Source organism: Triturus cristatus, chromosome 5_2, assembly GCF_964204655.1.
Source record: "Triturus cristatus chromosome 5_2, aTriCri1.1, whole genome shotgun sequence".
Taxonomy (NCBI): Eukaryota; Metazoa; Chordata; class Amphibia; order Caudata; family Salamandridae; genus Triturus; species Triturus cristatus.
The window spans coordinates 424,614,915-424,636,178 of record NC_140588.1 but is presented as its reverse complement, the minus strand read 5'-3'; the positions used below and the strand labels follow the sequence as shown (position 1 = coordinate 424,636,178).

At 44.6% G+C, this 21,264-nt stretch overlaps 1 protein-coding gene and 1 long non-coding RNA gene across 6 annotated transcripts in view; one reads left to right on the top strand and one right to left on the bottom strand.

Annotated features, from left to right (window-relative positions):
• The window catches only part of CCR9 (C-C motif chemokine receptor 9), an 85,076-nt gene extending 66,046 nt beyond the window's left edge, over positions 1-19,030 (top strand). For all 4 annotated transcript variants that reach the window (XM_085607349.1, XM_085607348.1, XM_085607351.1 and 1 more), the window contains exon 3: positions 15,828-19,030. In XM_085607349.1, the coding sequence (XP_085463475.1) occupies positions 15,828-16,916 (1,089 nt within the window). In that variant the 3' untranslated portion in view covers positions 16,917-19,030. The remainder of the gene's footprint in view (positions 1-15,827) is intronic.
• LOC146823099 (uncharacterized) overlaps positions 1-21,264 on the bottom strand; it is a 340,269-nt gene that overhangs the window by 249,762 nt on the left and 69,243 nt on the right. The gene's annotated exons all lie outside the window — the stretch shown is intronic.

The following is a 21,264-nucleotide window of genomic DNA, read 5'->3' as shown; positions in this document are numbered from 1 at the left end:
TAAATGTGCATTTGGAGAGGGGCAAAATTTCACATTTGTCATTACTTACTTTGTAGCCTGAGACTAAGTAGTATGATTTAAATTAATTCAAAAAGGTCGGCAAGGAAGTATGGGGTTGGGAGAGAAATAAAAGAACATCATCGGCATAAGCAGCTAATTTGACCTGTAAAGATTTAGATGAGTAGCCCGTGATAGATTGAGTCAGTCGTATTTTAGACAAGAAAGGTTTAAGGGCTAAATTAAAAAGAAAAGGAGATAGAGGACAGCCTTGTCTCACACCTCTATGTAGAGTAAAATAAGAAGATGTAAGACCATTAGCAAAGATGGCGGCCTTAGGGTTGGAATACATTAAAGACATCAAGGAGATGATTTTTGCGCTAAAACCGAACCATTTTAATGTCTGAAAAATGAAAGGCCAGTAAACTCTATCAAAAGCCTTCTCGGCATCTAAGGCTATGGCAGCAAGAGGATCTGTAAGATTTGGCGACTTAGAGATGATATAAAAAAAAAACGTGTATTATCATTAATAGATCGACCTTTAACAAAACCCGATTGTTCTTTACCTAAGAGTTGGGGCAAAAAATATTCCAATCTGAGAGATTTTGTAATCTATGTTAACTAGGGAGATGGATTTATAATTTTTGCAATAATGTAGGTCCTGCCCCTCTTTGGGGATAAAACAGATTAATGCTTCTAGAAAAGTCCCAGAGGAATTACCAGAAGAAAGAAAAGAGGAAATTAAAGAATGAAGTTTAGGGATGATTATTTGGGTAAAGTGTAAGAAGAATTCAACAGTGAAACCGTCTGGACCAGGGGCCTTCTCTTTTTTAAGGGATTTGAGAGCAGTAAGTAGATCAGTTGAAGTCAAGTCCGTTTCTAGGAGGTCAAGATGTGGAAAAGGATTCAGACTTTTGTGGATTGAAGAGAGATATAGGGAGATATCATCCTCAGAGGGGTAAATTTCATGGGTATACAGTTGCTCATAGAATTGAACAAATTCTTGTAAAATGCAGCGTTTTTGTACTTAGAAGTGTTTGTGTCCGATATTATGGATTCAATGTGTAATTTATTTTGCTTAGACTTCAGATAATTATCTAATAGTTTACCAGACTTATTTTGTCTTCCATAGAATTTAGCACTCGTTTTTAAAAGAAACAAAGAGGCAGCATCGGTTGTGTCTTTATTATACTGGATTTTGGCATTAATGAGGTCTGTTAAGCACTGCTTCGATTTGGAAATATAATAAGTATGTTCCAATTTCTTTATCGTCAAGAGGAGTTCATTGTTTAAAGCCTGGGCAGTTTTCTGTTTATTAGAAGTGTATCGAATAATAAAGTCCCGAGCAGAAGCCTTGAAAGCGTCCCAAATTATATGAAAGGGCATAGTGTCGTCATTATTAAATAGGAAATATTCATTAAAAAAATAAATAAAGGAAGAATTGAAATGAGGATCCAAAAGCAAAGTATTATTGAATAGACTTACTGCCTACTTCACCATAACCCAGGAGGCCACCATCCCTGTGATTGTAGCCAGTCACAATTGGTTGCAAATTGCGACCTGCCTCATATATATTGATGAGGTGGGTCCATTTGTGACACATTACAAATCGCTAACAGTGTCAAACACACTGTTGTGCATCGCAGTTTGTGATTTCCCAATAGCGAATCACTAAAATTCGCTATTAGGAAATCGGAAACATGTGATTTTGTACATCTGGCCCTAAGTCTCCCATCAAAAGGGAGGGAAGAAAAACACTGAAAGGTGTGGTTCCAGCCCACTTCCTTGCGCTCCAGTATCAGTCCAGTCCACCAAGGAAGAACAAGAAAGCAGGGCACAGTCTGGCCAGGCACCTGGATTGGCATGTAATGGACTATCCGAGAATGGGGAAGGGGAGACACCCCACCTGCCCACGGCTTTTGTTCACTGGCGAGATTGCTCAGCCTTCCCCACTCTACCTGTGCTCAGTGTGCCCCAAGGTAGAGAAGGGAAAGGACACAGACCACAAGCAGATCATTTTTCCTGGAGGAGGACCTGTGATCCCCTACCCGTTCCCTTTCCTTAAGCCAGCCCTGTATTACAATGGGCCTTTAGTGAAAGCACAAACTTCAAAACTGAACAATAATCGGCCGCCAATCAGCACATAAATCCACCTCACAATTGGCCCACTTTCAACCAGCCAAGTGTACCGGTATTCTGAACTCACACATTTGAAGGTAAAGCAGAAAAAGGAGGATGGGGAAATAAAATATTTGCCCAAAGTCACACAATTTGGTTAAGTGGGGAAGCCGGGATGAATCCCATGTTTTCTCGTTTCACTTCGTACAGCTCCCCCTTCTCTCAAATGCTAATGGTTTGCTTTTAGGTCTTTGAGCATGACAGCAGAGCAAATGAGGAAGGCAGAAGCCACATGAAAGCTCTGCTCATTTTGAGCTTAAGGTTCCAGAAGGGAATCGGGCTGAGTCAGAACCATGCATCTGGCTCGAGCTTGGTTCGAGCATTTACTGGCTCTCCCACCTCTACATTGCAAGAGCAGGAATGTTTAAAAACTCTCACTTTTAATAAATACTTCTTAAAGCAGAGATATAATTTGAAGTACTAAGGTGAAATGCTTCTGTGTGTTAAAGAAATACACTTTGAATTTTGAAGAAACTTTATCATGTTTTACATGATGGATTTTGCATAATTTATATGGCAAATAATTTCAAGGTTCGGCTCGTCCATGAGCTCTTAGAGCAGAGCCAGCCCATTGGCTCTGCTCTGGGCCAGCTCTCTCGCCCTCCTCTACCCTGGCTCAGTGCAATTCGAAATTAGGAATTGGTAGTGGAGCTGCATCAGGTAAAGAGAGAAAAAGCCCTTTTAATTACACCTGGACATGGGTGCCAGTGGCACTGTCTGCAGGTGACAGTGGTGGTGGTTGAATAGGGGAGTGTTTTTCGGGTAGGAGACAGGACAGCTTGAGGCACAAGAAGAGGCATGGTAGCCATTCTACCCTGGTCCACCCTGGACTCCTGCAGTCCAGGGAGGCATCTGGGACAGTCCTTGGACATACCCTCTCTCCTGGTGGGTGGGTTGCTGTAATCCCATCGAAAATTGAGAAGCAAAAGGGAAGGACATGAACAGGGCTGGTCACAAATTAGTGAACTTTGGGCTTCATTTGATGATCAATGGTCCGCCTGCTGCAAGGTCACCAAAAGAGTAACATTAAATAGTCGCCATAAGCTTTTACATTATAAGTTTCTTCGTAGAAGCTACATGACACCTGCAAAACTACATAAAATTGACCCAGAGAGGCTCCACACATGCTGGAAATGCTGCACCCCAGACGCTGATTTCGCCCATATGACTTGGACCTGTCCACGTCTACAATCGTATTGGGTGCAGATACACAAAATACTGGGGGAGATGCTTGGGCTTACTTTGGTTCCTACCCCAGAGGTGGCATTGTTGGGGTATACGGTTAATTTTCCCAAGACAGTTCGGAGGTTGGCATCCCTGGGTTTTCTGCTGGCAAAATGAGAGATTGCACTGTGCTGGGGGGGCAGGGTGGTTCCCACGAGACAGGACTGGCTTACTGGTTTGGCCTTTTGCAGCACAAACAGCGAGATCTATTCTAGTCTACTTCCCAGCATAGCGCGCCCTAAAGATATTTGGGGTCCCTACATAGCATATATCGCGACACTGCCCACTGCCTCTTCCTCCCACTCTAGCTCAGGGATTGTGCCCACGGCAGTGGCGGTGCGTCCATTGGGGGCGCTGGGGAGTTGCCCCACTAGCCACATCGCCATTGGTGCAAGGAAATGAAGCAATTCTCAAGTTCAACTCCTCTCCACTCTCGCGCTGCTGGGACACGCCCGCGCGGCAATCGGCTGCTGAAGGGGGTGGGGGCGGGGCTGCTGCAGCACTCAACGTGGTTTGAGTGACAGTCAGACTGTCACTGACAGCAGCTTGTAGTTGTTGTGCGCATGTTTGGGGTTGGGCTGGTCATTTTTATGACCAGCCCGTACATGCGCACTGTCAGACACTACTTATAGCTTCAATAGGTGAGCGAGGGAGGGGAGAACCCGAGAGGCCGTTGCAGCCCCTGGTCTCCTAGTGGGCGGGCCGTATCCGTGCCCTAGCCAATCCTGGCGCTGCTAATGCAACGTCTGGATTGGCTGCGAGTGAGAGTTGTTCCTGCTCCCGACCCGCCCAGACCTGTTGCTGCTCCGGAGTCGGGACTGGCCCAGGACGCAGAGGCGGCGCGGGACCGGTATCAGGATCAGGTACGTTTTTTAAGTTACCCCCCCCCCCCCCCCGAGAATTGCGAGGCGCGACTGTTTGGTATGTCGTAGTTCTGTTCACAAACAGAATATGCCACCCCTTTGGTCAAAATATAGAAGTTGTGCACGAAGAGCTATGTCCAGCAAACATGCAACGCCATTAAAGTATTACTGTGCCTTAGCTCCAACACCTTTCTTTTCCCTAGTGCGGCTTCACATAAAAATGTCAAGTACTAAATCATATTTCAATCAATGGAATGTTGTGACATCACATTTTCCGCTTGCTGCTACGTATTTCGTGAATGTCGGTGACGACGGTGAAGCTTTCACCAATCACCTCTCAGGAAAAGGTTAAGCCGAGCCCGCCATTCTGAGTGACACGTATTTTTGGATGGTAAATTGTTTATCAATCCACTGTCAGCAGCGGCTATTCTGTGGAAGCATGTCTCAGTGCTAACAGCACCATCTTGTCAGGAAGGGAAAGTGGCGGGTGCGAGCTAGGGTCGAATAAATACCAGGAAAGCTCTAGCCTAGAACGGGTGTCGTGTCAAGAGAATGCTCCTAATAATCAATTGTATTTTATTCAACGGACAACACTGCAGTGGCTACAGTTTCTTTCTTTTAGTGAATGCACTCGATTTTTCGGCCACTGAAGGATGGAAGGCTAAATTGGCTTTGGCGGGATAGGAACTCATGACTAGCAAATCACAGATAATAGCAGCGAGCGTTTAATTTGCGGAGCCATCTTGTGTAATAATCTTAGTACTAGGTATTGTATTGCATTGTAATTGTATTTATATAGCGCTTACTACCTCTGACGAGGCATCAAAGCGCTTTTTCGGTGAGTAGCACGTTACTCCGTGGTAGGGGGTTGGGACCAGATATACAGTTCAGTGCCGCTGGTTTAATCAACCAGTTTGTTGTGGATTTTATTTAGGCTATTAACAGTGTTCGTTATGTGATTTCATAAAGTGACCGATTGCAAGATGGAAATGTGCATTGTTTGAATGTGGAGGGGCTTTATTGATGATCACATTAATTTGTGATACGAGGTACGTCCAGTCCTATATTTTTCATACGCAATATTGATTTTGTTTTACGTGCAAACACGCATTAGGGAAACATATGGTGTAAAGACCAGGCACCAGGATGCATATTTTTACACGGATTGTTAGCCTTTTAAATCTGGTGTGAGGCAGTCTGAGCCATCTCCATTCTGTAGCCAGGCCAGTGCACACTGTGACAATGTCCTGCAGTGCAAACACCTAAAGTGATGACTTGGACATTCATCCGCGCAGAGAGCCGAGTATCCAGCAGCTGTGGTCCTGAAGCGTCTTGGTGATTAGCCTGTGGCTAGTTTTGTTCTGGACGCAGTGGCTGTCTTGTGCATCGGCTGTGAAGTCCTGAGTGAGAACTGAATGCCCGTTCTCCACCCTGAGAGAAGAGAAGCCGCGCCATGCTCACAGCGAGGGAGGTGCACATCTGCTGTTAATGGACCCCAACCACTACCCTGCGCTTCCCCGGCGCTGCCTGATGCAGGGCTGGCTGCACGGGGGGCCCGCAGGTTCTAAGCCAGCAGGGACAGCGAGGGCAGGCCAAGGGCCCCCGATGAGAGCCAGTCACTCACCCCTCTACTGCTCCCAGGCTCAGCTCCAGAAATTCATCAGCAGCGGTGCCTAAGTACCCAGAGCAGAGGGAGCCGGGCCTGTGCTGCCACTGAACTGTCACCCTGTCCAGCCGCAGAAGTGCTTTCTGCACCCCCACTAATGTAAAACGTCAATGGCAGCTCAAGGCATCTGGAAATAATGAAGCGTACATAACGCCCGGTTCTAAAAATGAAATTAAATAAAGGGATACAAGATGAATGAGGGCCACAATAAACTAGCGCCATCGCCACAGGTTTTTTTCTGATTGGAACTTGTAGAATGGAGACACGACCTGAGGGGAGTGTTTGCTAAAAACCGCAGGGCAACCTACAAACTCTATGTGGAACAGTGGGGTGTTTTGGGGTTCACCAGGCTGCAGGCATTTTCCTGATGTTATTGTTTACAAAGATTAACCTACGGGGACTCAAGCCCCTCCCCTCCCCCAACTTTATAGATCATGTGAGTGAAAAGAGCTCCCACCCGGGGGCCCCGTAGAAGTGTCCACGCTGTGCAGTGGACCTGAATAAATTCATTCTTAGACGGGCTGTAGTTGAGCTTGCCCTTTAGATGTGCATTAGCAGTGAATATGTGTAACAGATGTGATGCTCACGCGCAGGGGAGAGGACATTCATTGTGCTGGAATAGTTTTACGAAGGTCCTACAACTTTGCAATTTTTCACAGTTACAAGGTTTTCCACCTAATAAAACTAGTTAAAGGCAGAAAATCTTGCAAATGTTTTTGTAGAAGAGTTATTTAGCAATCTTTTTTCATGAGAGAAACTATTGCCACAAAAACACAACATGTATACTTTTGCACAAGTTATTCCCCTTCAAATGCTAAACATATAATTTTTCCTTTGCAATTGTTTTAATAAATGGCCTTTTTGGACGTTCATAAAGTTTCCCAAATTAAAAAAAAATACACACAATTTGCCAAGAAGAATCTTCGGCACACAGGTTGGGATGCCTCTGAGGCTGGAAACCGGACCTTTGCATCATTCATTTTGTCAGTGTTGTTAATGTTTGACCCTTTAAGTGCTCTGTTCTTTTGCACTTAATTCACAGTTTGCAGAGTTTGGGTGGTTCACTTCAGATTAGTGCTTTAGTTTTTTGTAACCGTTCCATGCGCCTTATTTCTTTATAACTTTTATACGTGGTGGCTGCTAATTTGCGGGTTATCTTAAATGGGCCTGGTAATTTCCTGAAGTTCTCTGGATATTGGGCTGGATTAATCATGGGAGGTTGTCAAAACTGTGTTAGTCAACTGTTTTTTTCCCTTAAAGTGTACGTAGCACTTTCTTACAAACACACACGTTATGTGCGAATGCGGAGAGTGATGGCATCTAGAAATCATAATCATAACAGGTGATTGGAGTGCTGCAACAGATCAATAAGGCTAGCACTGGCAGAATGTTGGTTGTGAATGGTCTAACCTAGTGGTTCATCATTAAAGACTATGGGCCTCATGTAGGTAAATAAATTTTACCGTTTCTTAAATACCGAGCCGTACCGAATCGGTAAATTAGAATCGGTAAGTTATATGTAGGTAAAAATTCGGTAACAGTTACCGATTCGGTAACATTCGGTAATCACGAATCGGAATTCACCGAATCGGTAAATACCGAGGTGGTATTTACCGAATCGGAAAATACCGAATCGGTATGTACGGAATCGGTAAATAAAATCACATGACTTGACGAAACAGCTAATCCTGTGCAACCACAGCCCACCCAACCAGGAAGTGGCCACACCCAGGCAGGTGTACATAATTAGCCGACCCTGGAGAGGCTTGGAGTGCAGAGGAGAGGCAGGGAGCCGGTGCCTGTGCGAGCGGGAAAACGAACATCATGTCCAGCCAGAGAACACAGAGAGACGGAGGGGAAAGGAGGAGGAAGCTGAAATTTAGCCCCAAGGAACTCCAGGTGCTGGTGGAGGAGGTGGTGAAGCAGCACCAGAAGCTGTTTGGAAGGCAATCCCTGCAAGTGCCTGAGGCTGAAAAGCGCAACATATGGCTGGCCATCCAGGCCCATGTGAATGCTGTGGGAGTGACCCACAGGGACATAAAGGTCCTAAAGAAGCGCTGGTATGACCTGAGGATTGTAACCAAGAGGAAGATGGGCGACATCCAGAAGGAGGCCAGCCAGACTGGAGGTGGAACCAACAGGGCACCTGCCCTCACCGAACTGGAGGAGCTGGTGGGGGCCACAATCGAGCAAGAGAGCGTCGTGGGTCTTGGGGACGCCGACAGCTCTGCCAGAGCCGCCACACAACAAGGTAAGACGAAAGCACAGCAATGTAGCACCCCCTATCCCTATCCCACATCCCCCATTGTGAAACGAGAATCACACTGCAGTCCACACGTGTCAGTGCAGACAGGCAATGCATTCCGGGAGATGTAGTCAGGGAAACACCAACCATGACGTAAATGTTACAGGGCAACAAGGCATGTCACGCACTCGAGGCACAAGGAGACAGAGGACATTTTGGAATGTGAAATTATTTATTGTGACGCTTTCAATGCAGCCCTTCGGGGACACTGAGCCAATGTTGTATTTCTGTCCACAGATGTGACATCATGCAGGACAGGGCATGCTGCAGGAGAGACGGCACACCGGCCACAAATATCACCTCCAGCCAGCACAAGTTCAGACCAGGGAGCAGGCCCACTGGCAGCCGCACCACCAACACAGGCAGCCTCGCCGCAGCCAGAGCCAGCATCACCTCATCCAGAGCCAGCATCACCTCACCCAGAGCCAGCATCACCTCGCCCAGAGCCAGCATCGCCACTCATGTTTGAATCACCGGCCACATCTCCGCTTGCAGGTGTGGGAATGAGGAGGCATCCAGCAGCCAGGCTACGAGCCTTAGACACCTCGTCAGACGACAGCATGGGCCCTGAAGAACTCACCAGGCCCCAGGAAGGGAGCCATGCCACTGTGCCCCACACCTCACAGGCAGCACAGACGGGAGCAAGAGGGCGCCGCAGGTCGCGTGTCCAGAGTCCACCAGCACCCATTGACGGCCATGGTGTCTTCTTGGGTCTCGAGGGCCAAATGTTGAAACAACAGCGCCTGCAAACAAAGGCAGTCATGACAGTCCAGAGGCACATGCGGGTGATGAAAACTACATTAGTCAACATGGACAATAACATCAGCGGCATGGCTGCGGGCATTCGGGACATGTCCCAGTCAATCCAGCAGTTGTGCAGCAAATTAGATGCTGACATCGAGGCACGGCGCCGGGAACGGCAGAGAAGGGACACTACCAACAGGGCACTCAACCGTCTGGCAACTGCGACTTCTCTACTGTGCCGGCGCTCTGTGACGATGCAGGAGGGCCTAACACACTGCTGCAGCGACCTGTCTCGGGGGATGGTGCAGGTGACAAGTGCACTAGGGGTGCTATTTACTAGTCAGGCGTCGACAACTGCTGCAGGGGATGCTGCGGAGAGCATCGACACCAGCAGCAGGAGCAGCATCACACCCCCCGTCCCAGAAGGACGCAGGAGCAGCAGGCGGCTTGGGGTTGGCTCTAGTGAGGATGCACAGGCCGTGCCATCCACCACTGCAGCGCGTATGCGCAAACATTGATGTGGCCCTGCTTAGCCACTTCCCAATGGGTGACGTAACCCTGGACATACTCCTTGTATAGATGGTATATTGCCAGATTGGCTTGTTCATGTGTTCATGGCGTGGTGCCACATTAAAACTACGTCATGACTAATCACAACTGGCTGTGTCCCCTTACTTACTCAGAAATAGTTGCATGTGATCTCTGCCCGTCTCTCTCTCCCATCGATTGCAGTTGGCACTCTAGCTGCGTTGCCCTGTGGCTGGCCTGACTCATCCTCGTTGTCCTCAAAATATGTTAGTTCCACATCTGTACCTTTTTTCGTGGCAAGGTTGTGCAGCATTGCACAAGTGGCAATAATCTTGCAGCAGGTGATGGGTGTGTACTGGCGTGCGCCTCCGCTCTTGTGGAGGCAGCGGAACCTGCTCTTCAGTAGTCCAAACGTGCGCTCCACCACATTGCGTGTTGTTTTGTGTGCCACGTTGTATCGTCTCTCACTCTGGGTTGCTGGGTGTAGGTAGGGAGTGAGGATGAATGACCGGCATGCATATGCACTGTCGCCTAGATGAGTTAAAGGGAAACATCAGTCACATGCTTCTTTACACTATGATTTGCAGGTTGCAAGGGGCGTCACTGTTACTCACCTAGCAGGTATCCCTCTCCAAATTCTCCGGCACTCAGTCGTGTGTAGATCCCACTATTCTGGAAGATGTACGAGTCGTGGGTGCTCCCAGGAAACTTTGCAACAATATCTGTGATGATGTTCCCTGCATCACAGATCACCTGCACATTGATGGAGTGGGTGGACTTCCTGTTCCTGTAGATGTGCTCTGTGTCAGCTGGTGGACAGATTGGGATGTGTGTACCATCAATACAGCCGATGACATGGGGGAACTGTGCCATGTGATAAAAGTCTGTTTTTGTTTTCTGCAGTGCAGCCTGTGTGTTGGGGAAGCTGATGTAGTGGTGCATTCTCTGCATCATGGCATCCAGGAACTTCCTGAAGAAACGTGACAGGCAACTCTGGGATACACCACCCACCGCAGCTATCACCACCTGATAACTGCCGGATGCCAGCAGATGTAGGCTGCAGAGCACCTGCACATGTGGGGGTATGGCGTGCGCCCTTCTTATTGGCTGGTCCAGGAGTGGGTGAAGGTCCCTGATTAAGTCCATGATGGTTTCGGGGTGTAGCCTGTACCTCTCATGTATCTCTGCATCAGTCAGGTGGAATAGTGTGATGCGCTGTCTGTAGATGCGTTCCTCCCGTCGCCAAACCCTCAGTCCTGCTGCCTGTAGACGTAGGCGCCTTGCAATGACATACATAGCGGCCATGTTGTCCACGCTGTTGCATTTTGGGATTGCTTATATGCACTGTTGATGGTTACCACCTGCTTTCAATCCGTGTTAATTACCGACTCTTATTTACCGATTTTCTTGGATTTCTTAATTACCGAGTGCTCCTACATGTCATTTTAATTTTTACCACTTCATATTTACCACTTCATATTTACCGATTCGTTAAGTATGTATTCGGTAAATCTGATTCGGTATTTTAGAATTCGGTAAATATGATTCGGTATTTACCGCCTCATATTTACCGAAAAGTCGTTTTTGGACTCCTACATCTCACTTGTCTGAATACCGGTCGGTAACGGCATATTTACCGAAAATCGGCCGTTACCGACCGGTATTTGGCTACCTACATGAGGCCCTGAGTATCCTTACACTCGTTGAACAGTGTTGTCGTTACAAAGTTGAAACGTCTGTCTCGCGGTTTATTGTCTCTCATCAGTTCTTAAGTATAGTGCCTATGTTGGACATATAGAGGACAACATGGCTATTTTTAAATAATACAGAAGCCATACATGGCAGATAAGTATTTTAGATTCGTAAGCTTGGACCTGACCATGATTTGATTATTCTTGTTCAACTAAAAGCCACACACCTGGATTACATCTTGGCCTGGATTGTGTTAATGGATTTGGTTCTATTAAGGTTGTCTTCTTCTGAATGTGCAGCTTTATTCTTTATCATTCCTGGATGTAGTACCTTGTTTTTTAATCCTAGGAATGGCGGTCTCTCATTTGGTGATTGGTCATCTCTTCTTTATTGAACCATTTCATCTTGTGCGAAGGGGTATTTTCTGATCTCTTGTCTACTATAAATCATGTCATGGTCGTACTGTTTTTGTCCTTTTGTATTCTGTTACACTGCTGAATTACAAAGTAGACTTGGTACTTTGGAGATAGTGTGTGTTGGCCCAGCTCTGCAAGGACTGCCTTACAGTAGTCAGCTAGAGAGGGATAACATAATGGCATATGTTTGATGTTTTTTTTTATATAAACCTTTTCTCCGTCTCTATACAGACATCCCTAATCATTTTCCTATCATGGCACCGATCTCCCCGCCAACCCATTATACTTGCGAATAAGTTTTGCCCTGGCATCATTGTTATTCGGTATCTTTGTTGCGACAGTTTGTGCTGTAGCATCGAATAATTTTCTGTTTTCTGTACACGTAGTTCTTCCCTTAAATGTGCTCTCCCATCTCATCTCGCAGAATATTCCTTATCATTGTTTACCTCTTTTTTGCTCAGTGCCTTATTTTCCTTCAGGAACCCATTTTTTTTAAAAGGGCTAAAGGGAGACGTGCTCAGCAGGTTTTTAGTAGAATAAAGTTGGTGCCACTTCAAATATGTGTGTTTAAAATTGGTCTTTTTAGAGCGGTGCATTGTCAGACTGTTCCCCTGTCTATTGTTCAGATTTATGTTCATCTTGATTCAAAACTGTCTGGGTCATTTTGCTGACATGTGCACCACGCATGTATGCACCTAAAAGAGGACGCAGGCGCTTTTTTCTTCTTTCCAGCACAAACAACACCTGATGTCCTTTCAGCTGGTGGCCGATTGCAGTGTTCAGGTGTTAAACTGGTACAAGTGAGGTGCAATTTTGTCCTGCCCGTATTTCTAGGTGCAGAAATGACAATCCTAATACAAACTGCTGGTCTCCCCCATTAGTACAAGAAGGAGAGCATATTTTTCCAAAGTTAATGCTGCATGCAGTGTAAGACACTGGGCAAGCATACATTTTAAACGGCTAAAGTTGTCATGCAGAACAATTTACATATTACAGTAACTGTTGAAAAAATTAATGCAAGAAGATACAGGGCAGTTTTTAATGTGTTTAATATTTCAAGGCTATACGTTCCCATTGCTTAATAAGCCTTCCTTTATCGCTGCAGTCATTTGCTTTAAAATGCACCATTTGCCAATCTTTTTTACATTTCTTTCTTAGGAGAGGGACTCTCCCTAGACCCCAGGTTTGTCCATTGAACTTGTTCACATCGCTAACTAGTGTTTTCTATTGGAAAGGGTGGAGCCAAAGCAGTCTTGCTTAGTACCCTAGCCCTCTTCAGAAGTCAGACTTGCTTGGCAACCCAGAAATTCTCTGAAATGATGTATGAGTTTTCTTTTATGAATGCCTAGAAGAACTGAATTTTTAATCCATTTATCACAGAAATAATGCTGAAAATAGCTCCAAAAAGAAGGCCATTTAAAAAAAATTCTTCACGGGGGAGAACCCCCCCGAGCCCCCCTTATTGCTATCGGGCTCGCTCGCTTCCGCTCACTTGCATCCGCTCATCCACTCTGCATACGCCTCACCAGTTTAAAATTCCACCAGCCGCCACTGGCCCACGGGGGTTGGTTAGCTCATGTGGTCGGAACACTGTCACGTCGAGCGGGGCATTGTGGTTGTGGAGGTATCATCCCGTTCCACCCAGACAGGCTCAGATTGTGGAAAATGCCGGAGTCTGAACCGCACTAGTTTTTGAGTAGCATTTTGTTGCCGGGGAAAACATTTTAGATGATAGGGCTACACTAATGGAGTTGGAAAGTTGTGACTAGTCTGAGTTATGCTGCAAGGGCAGGGGTACTTTCATCGCAGAGTTAGGAGTGTATACTGTAAATGGAGACAGATGTGCTGTCATTGAAATGTGTTTCACACACCAAAGACAAATGTAATTAACTGATGAGATCTTATTGTTGATTTGATTACAAAAGATAAATAAAGTAAAAAAAAAATTAAAAAAAAACTTTGGGCTTCATTTAGAAGTTAGAGGTTGTGGGACAGCTGAAAACATTTCTCTCTCCCTTTGTAAAAATTGTTATGCTGCAGCCGCCAGTGGATATTGAGTCAGAGGAGCTGTACTATTTAGGATCACCTCTCTCATGCCATGGATTACAGTTCAGGGGTGTAGCTTGGTCAGTAAGATTGGGAGCGGAGGGGGGGTGGGGTGCGAGTCAGATTTCCCAACAAGTGAGCTGGCATATCATTGGTACAATACATTATCTGAGAAGCAGGACATGAAGGGGGTTTAAGAGGCAGTGGAAAGGGAGAGCAGTGAGTATTGTTAGCAGTATCTAAAACAAAATATTTTGTAAAATAACGACAAATTTTTAAAGAAATTCAAAACAGAGAGGAGATCTCTGTGTGTGTTGTAGTCTGTGTGTGTATGTAAAAATCCTAGGAGAAATCCGATAGACATCTCACCATACCCAACAGAAAGCTTCTGGACCCAACTATTTACTACAGAATACATTTATAAGGGGTTTGTAACACCCCAACCACCCCCCCTCCAAGCTACACCCCTGTGCCAGTTTCTATTCCTGCCTGGGGCCACTGTTACAATTTAGGGCAGGAATAAATTATAATTATTCCTTGTGTGCTGAGATGAAACTGCCAGTGAGTGAGGGACATTAGTGTTTTTTCCCCCAAAGTAATTGCTCTGATGCATAGTTTTGGCTTCAGGAAAAAGAAATATAGTGAGTCGGAAACAATGGACTGGAAAGCAGCCTACGAAATAGCCAGTGTCAGAGATTATTCAAGTGTTACTTCCACAGGAGGAGTAAAGGTGAATTATGGGATACTCACTAAGGGCTTGATTACAAGGCTGGCAGTCCACAGACCATCAGACTCATGGGGGCGTGTCGGTGGTGGCCTCTCGATTGCCCTATTACAATTATGGCGGTCAGACCAGCCATTTCCCAACGGCACCCATCAGGGAACCGCCGCTCCCCAGCGGTGGTACGGCAGTGTAGAGGCAGTAATATGCTTGGCAGGACTGCAGTGGTCCCGCCAAGCATATTACAAGTTTCTTCTCTGCCACGGTTTTCATTACAGTTCCACTGCCATGAAAACCATGGCAGAGTGGAAACAAACCCCCACAGAGCCCCCTGGTGCCTCAACCCTTGTGGATGCACACAGGAGGGCACACAATGTGCCCCCTGTGTGCATGCACACCAGTTTCTGCATGGCATGGAATTTACAGTCCATGCTGTGCAGGAATTGTTTTTGGTGTTTCATTGAAGTGGCCATTTTTAGAGGCACCGGCATGGGAACGCTAAAAAAAAGCCCACCAGACACGAGAAATACTAGTAATCTGGCAGGCGGTCTGAACCCGGGTTTGGTGGTGTGGCATCAGGGCGGACTCGCCGCCAGACCACCAAACTCGTAATCAGGCCCTAAATATGTGCTATGCCTAGAGCAGAGTTATCTCACAACTAGCTTGAAAAACATCAAAGCCTGGATGCTGTCCAGTCTTCACTTACAAGGCCAACTTCACTGGGGCACAGAAAGCCGGGGAAAGGGATCCACTCCCTAAACTGAATGGCAAGAACATAGATTTTGAAGCCTTCCACATCACAGTAGAGAATACATCTGTTTCTAGCAAGATTGCTGACTAGGCCCCAGACCAAAAGGTCTCTGTAAAAAAACGTAGAATTTTATCAAACGTGTCCACAAGAGGTAGTGACTGCACTGAGATAATAAAGGGGCCAGCATTCAATTTTGGATGCTGAGATTTTCTATACATTCCATTTAAAAGTGATTGTTAAATTGTTAAGGCTTTTATTATATCAAGGAGACACCTTTAGTTGTTTTGGACAATTTTGTTTGACAATTAGCCCACTTGTTAAGAAATGGATTGATGGAATATTAACTCTACTCAGACTGATTTTTCTCCTAAAAATTCAGGTTAGTAACTAACATATGCTTTCTTTTGATGTACTTTATATGGCCCATGCATATTTATTTGCATAGCTATATTTCTGTTTGAGTTTCTGCATTCTTGTGTCTCTGCGTCATCGCCCCACTCTTCCTGAGAGTAAGTGTTCATCTAGCCAAAGGATGATTTAATTTGCTGCTGAAGAGATACCCTAACCAGGCGGTGTTGGGAATTTGATATTGGCATTTGAAAAAGATCTTTGGGCACTGCTCCTTCATCATGCAGAATGAAATTGCAAGTTTGCCTTTATCCGAGCATGCAACTAACCACACACGTTTCATTACAGGAAGATGGAGCTGGAAATGAGTGGGAGTATTATGACAGCAACGAATATACATCGACTGAATATATTCTGGATAACACCGGCTCATACTGCGAGAAGAGTCATGTCAGGGAGTTTGCAAAATATTTCCTTCCACCAATATACTGGTGTGTCTTCGTGCTGGGCACCACTGGGAACCTCCTGGTCATTTTTATATATGTGCACTATGGAAGGATTAAGACCATGACCGATGCCTACCTTTTGAACCTAGCCATTGCTGACCTGCTTTTCCTCATTACACTTCCATTCTGGGCAATCTCTGCTTCACATCAGTGGATTTTTGAGACTCCAATGTGCAAAATTGTGAACAGCATATACACAGTCAATGTGTACAGCTGCATATTGTTCCTAGCCTGCATTAGTGTGGACAGGTACGTGGCCATTGTCCAAGCCACGCGAGCCCACAAAAATAAACATAAACAGCTCCTTTGCAGCAAAGTTGTTTGCATAAGTGTCTGGCTGCTGGCGATGGCATTGAGCCTTCCAGAGTTATTATACAGTGAAGAGGTACAGGGTGATGAAGCACAGGTGTGCACCATGGCTTACCCCCCTAGCTTCAGCATGCACCTCAAAATCATTGTCCTTAGTTTGAAGCTTACTGTAGGCTTCTGTGTCCCTTTCCTGGTCATGGCCTTCTGCTACACTTTGATCATCAAAACTCTACTGCAAGCCAGAAATTTTCAGAAGCACAAGGCCCTGAAGGTCATCTTCACCGTCATAACAGTCTTTGTGGTTTCACAGGTCCCATATAATAGCATCCTAGTGATGCGAACCTTGGCTGCCGCCAACGTCACGCTCCAGGACTGTGAAACTGCTGTCAACCTTGACATTGCCACCCAGATCACCCAAAGTCTTGCCTTCCTGCACAGCAGCCTAAACCCACTCCTCTATGTCTTTATTGGTGTGCGATTTAGACATGACCTCCTCAAGATCCTGAAGGAGTTTGGGTGCATCCGTCATAGCCAATGGGCGAGGTACGTGGGATCTGCGTGGAGCTCAAAGCGCACCTCTGAAATATTGGAAACCAAATCCATAGGAACATTATCCCTGTAATAGAACCACGCTATGCATGGAGTGGTGGATGGCAGGGCCCGGAGACAGAGGTGTCTGGAGCATGACCTCAGAGTGAACAATGATATAGATGTTACAATTTAGATGTGGAATGTTGTCCTACATATTAATATTCCCCGAGGATGGACTCCAGATGCAAAAAGTCAACCATGTCCTGATGATAGCTTTTCTATTCAGTAAGTTTTTTGTGTGCATTTTATGAACATCCTTTTCAGGGAGGGATATATTAAAGAATGTTTACTAGCAATTGCCTTTCGCAAATGTAGACCAGCTTTTCCGAATCTTTTAATTTTGAGCTCCCAATTAATCAGCTTTGGAAAAACAAGAATCATTAGAGTAACACTTAAAGTAAGAGGTAGTTTAGGTCAAAATACTAAGTCTCTGCCTTGATTATGTTTTTATTCGTAAATTCAGTTGTTCTATTTTTGAGGGATCGCAATAAAAAATATGTGTACTGGCGGTTTTGGAATATTTGTATATATTGAGCGTGCATATATTCTGTACACATTTGAAAGATGATGTGGTGATGTTTTAAGTTTTTATGGCCTTAGTATCGAAATAAACTCATTTGGTGTCAGATAGAGATGCATCAGCACCTAATGTTCATGAACTACTGCTCCCATAATGCACCCAATATTCTTAATTCTTCAGGTCTGTCAAGAAACTTGATCAAAAGGTTGCTTGCCATGGTGCTGGTCTTAAAAAATATTTATGTATATTACATTCATTCTGGAAAGAAAAAAAAAAGACGAGTAAGCAGAAAGGAGGGAGCAATGTCAGGGGTGTACAAGAGGGCCAGTTCCAATCTAGATTTTCAGTCAAAGCACTATGTAAATATGCTCCATCCACGGTCATTGTGTGTGGGTAGCCTGAAAGAATGACAGGGATCTACCCCTCATGGACCTATGTTGGATACCTCTGAGCTATGCGATCAAGACTGAAAAAGGACTTTGTTGATTTTTCAACCGGAGGAGCACTCACCGGGTTGCTTTTGACTATCAAGTGTTTGCCCTAATGACCCAAAAATTATAAGAAATGGGCTGAAATGAAAAAAAAAACACTTGAATTTGTTTTTATCACATCTGTTCTTCATCCAAATCACACATAACCTGCTTGAATATATGACTTAATTTCATATTTCCTTTTACTATTTTACTTACCTTTAGCCTTTAGTGCACCAGAAGTAACGCTACATGTGAAGTAAGCCTTGCTTGTGGTTGGGAAATGGTCGCAAAAAAAGCAGACTGTTGCTTTAAAAGTAACACCTCACAGCAGTGGCCGTCAAGCTTTTTAATGCCGCCCCTTTCCCCCACTGAAAAAAAAAATCATTGGGCCCCCCTTTAAATTTTTTATACAATTCTATTAAACTGGCAATGTTTAAATATGTCTAGAATTAGTTAAACATCGCTGTTAAGTTCTGTTACCATTTTAAAATACAAGTTTGCCAAACATACTATTCTGGTCAGGCAAGCCTTATTAACCTGTAAAAGTATCCACAGTGTGATTCTTAAAAATAGGGGTGGGGGTTTTAAAGAATATTTGGAGTCCATTCTCTTTTAACACCTTCTCCCACCCAGGATATAAAAGACAGAAGTTGTTAGTGATGGCCCATTATAGAGTAGCTCACTACCCTTCATTTCTTTCCACTGAAAACGAAGCACTGTTATCAACACTATGCTGATTTTGGCCAGAGTGTCTGGCGCCCCCCTCTGGGATCACTTGAAGCCCCCCTAGGGGATGCCGCCCCCCCCCCAGTTTGAAGACCCCCTGACTCAGAGTAATATGAATAACATATTTTAGTAAAATTTGGAAATGAAAGGGGAGCTCACAGTCAAAATGCAAACAGCGACAGCAGTGGGAATAATGAAGTTATAACGCTACATATTCATATTGGAGTTTTATGTTAATCTGTACAACATCCGATGCCAGACGTATATGTCTATCGAGCTTCAAACATCTATAAATCTCTGTCACATATCGGATCTTTACCTCAATACAGAAGCAAGTACTTTCACGAACTACTTCAGTGTGTTTTTGCATTTTGTGTAACCTTAATGCCATCCGTATTATGTTAATAAAACAAAGGTTCAACCTTGTGTATCTCTTATTATCATGCAATTTGTATTACAAATGTAAAACATCTAATAAAGTTGAATAAGAATACAGTGTTGTCTTTCCGCTTCTATGCAGCCAAGGAAGACATAAACAGTCTTTAAAAAATATATTATACATAGAGAAGAATGTTAAATCCAATCAAGTTCCAATTGAAAGTTTAAAATAATAAGCAAAATTAGGTTAAATTAATGTCATTAAATGTTGGAATATGTAAGTTAAATATATATTATACAATAGAGTAGAAATTTAAATGCAATCAAGTTCCAATTAAAAGTTTAAAATAACAAGCAGAATTAAGTTAAATTAATTTCGTTAAGTTTTGGAATATGTAAGTTAAAAATATATTGTACAATAGAGTAGAAATTTAAATGCAATCAAATTCCAATTGAAAGATCAAAATAACAAGCAGAATTAAGTTAAATTAATTTCATTAAGTTTTGGAATATGTAAATTAACACTTCATTATCCTCCTAAGAAGTAGTTATTGCCATTTAGGCACTACTGTGTTGAGAGCAGTGTCAACAGCTTATGGAAGACTGTGAACAAAGAAGGGAAGAAGCACTTCTCGTGTTGTCACCCAGCATGTTCCTGAACATCCCACTCAGTGCACTGGCGAGCGTCCAGGCTGCCCAGATTACTGAGGCATTACTATACAAAACTGACTTCAAATAGTGAATGGCACAGTCAGCCCTCTGGATTTGGCCTTGTGACTCGTAGATCAAGCACATATGTCACCAGCAAACACTACATCGCCTAGCCATGGCGGAAAGGAACACCTGAAGAGAAGGACTGTGAGTTGCCTGGAAAGCGAGGCATAAATGGGGATGGAATGAATCCAGAGTGGAATAAAGGATGTCAAACTTGGGCTTATACTTTGATAACCATAGAAACGCCATAACCTTCTGAAAAGGGTTGTTGACTAGCCTTATAATCAGCCATCCCCAAGATGGTGGTCTTTCTATAGGATGTTGTTCAAGGTTGCCAATATAGCCTTAGAACCCGCAGTAGGGGCTCTACTGGCCATTAAAGGCCCGCTTCAGAGTTAAAGACCGAAGGTGAAGGCCTTTAACCAGGGAGTAGGCCTTTAATGGCCAGTAGAGCCTGATACAGAGGACTCTAAGGCTATTAGAGCATTCCGCCCCTAGAGGGCAGAATGTTCTAATTTGTAAAATAAAGGCCTCCTGCAGCCAAAGGGGATTGAAATCCCACTGACTCAATGAGACCTTTGTTCATAGCAACAGCTGTGAACAAACATTGGAATGTTGGCACTCCAGGCTTCTACCGGCCATTAGAAGCCAGAGCACTCCATTGTTTTCAATGGAGTTCCCATCATTCTAATGTTCTTATATAAGATGAATTAGAACATTGGAATGTTGGCAGCTCCATTGAAGACAATGGAGCGCTCCGGGCTTATAATGGCTGGTATAAGCCCGGAGCACCAACATTCCAATGTGTCTTTGTTCACAGCTCTGGCTGTGAACAAAGACTTCAGGGAGCCTGAGGGGATTTCAATCCCCTCGCGCTCCCTGAAGGGCTTCGTTTTGTTAGAACATTCTGCCCTCTAGTGGCAGAATGTTCTAATAGCCTTATAGCCCTTCGTAGCAGGGCTATACCGGCTGTTAATGTCCCGCTGCTGTTGTTAAAGTCCCTCGCCTTCGGCTCGGGCCTTTAACGCTGCAGCGGGCCATTAACAGCCGGTATAGCCCGCTACGGCGGGCTATAAGGCTATAGTAAAGTCTTTGCCTGTGAAGAGACTTTGTCCTAACGGAAGCCATAATGAACATGAGAAGACAAGTGGCTGGTTTAGGGGAGCGTTTATAAAAAGTAGAATAGTTAGAGGAATTACAGACCAACCAGGAACTTACATTACCATAAGCTCATCCCTGGTCATTGTGGTTAATGTCACTCAAGGAGCCCCCGATGTAATTTCAATACATCTGTTGCCTTATTTGCCATTGTATGTTTGATCTTCTTGCTGTTGTTTTTGTCCCAAGATTTTGCCTTAAGCAGTTTGATGTTTTTCTGTATTTTAAACCTGCAATTCTAGTCTGGCTCTTCTTCTTAATTTCAGGAGTAGTTTGGTGACTTGTTAATTACTTCAGTATTAATTTCATACTAAATCAAGAGCTACAGGATGGCCAAGCAGACGTTTTCCCCTTTGTGCGTATTTTCTTCTATCTGGGACCCTTTCAAAGAGACACCTAACACCTTTCAC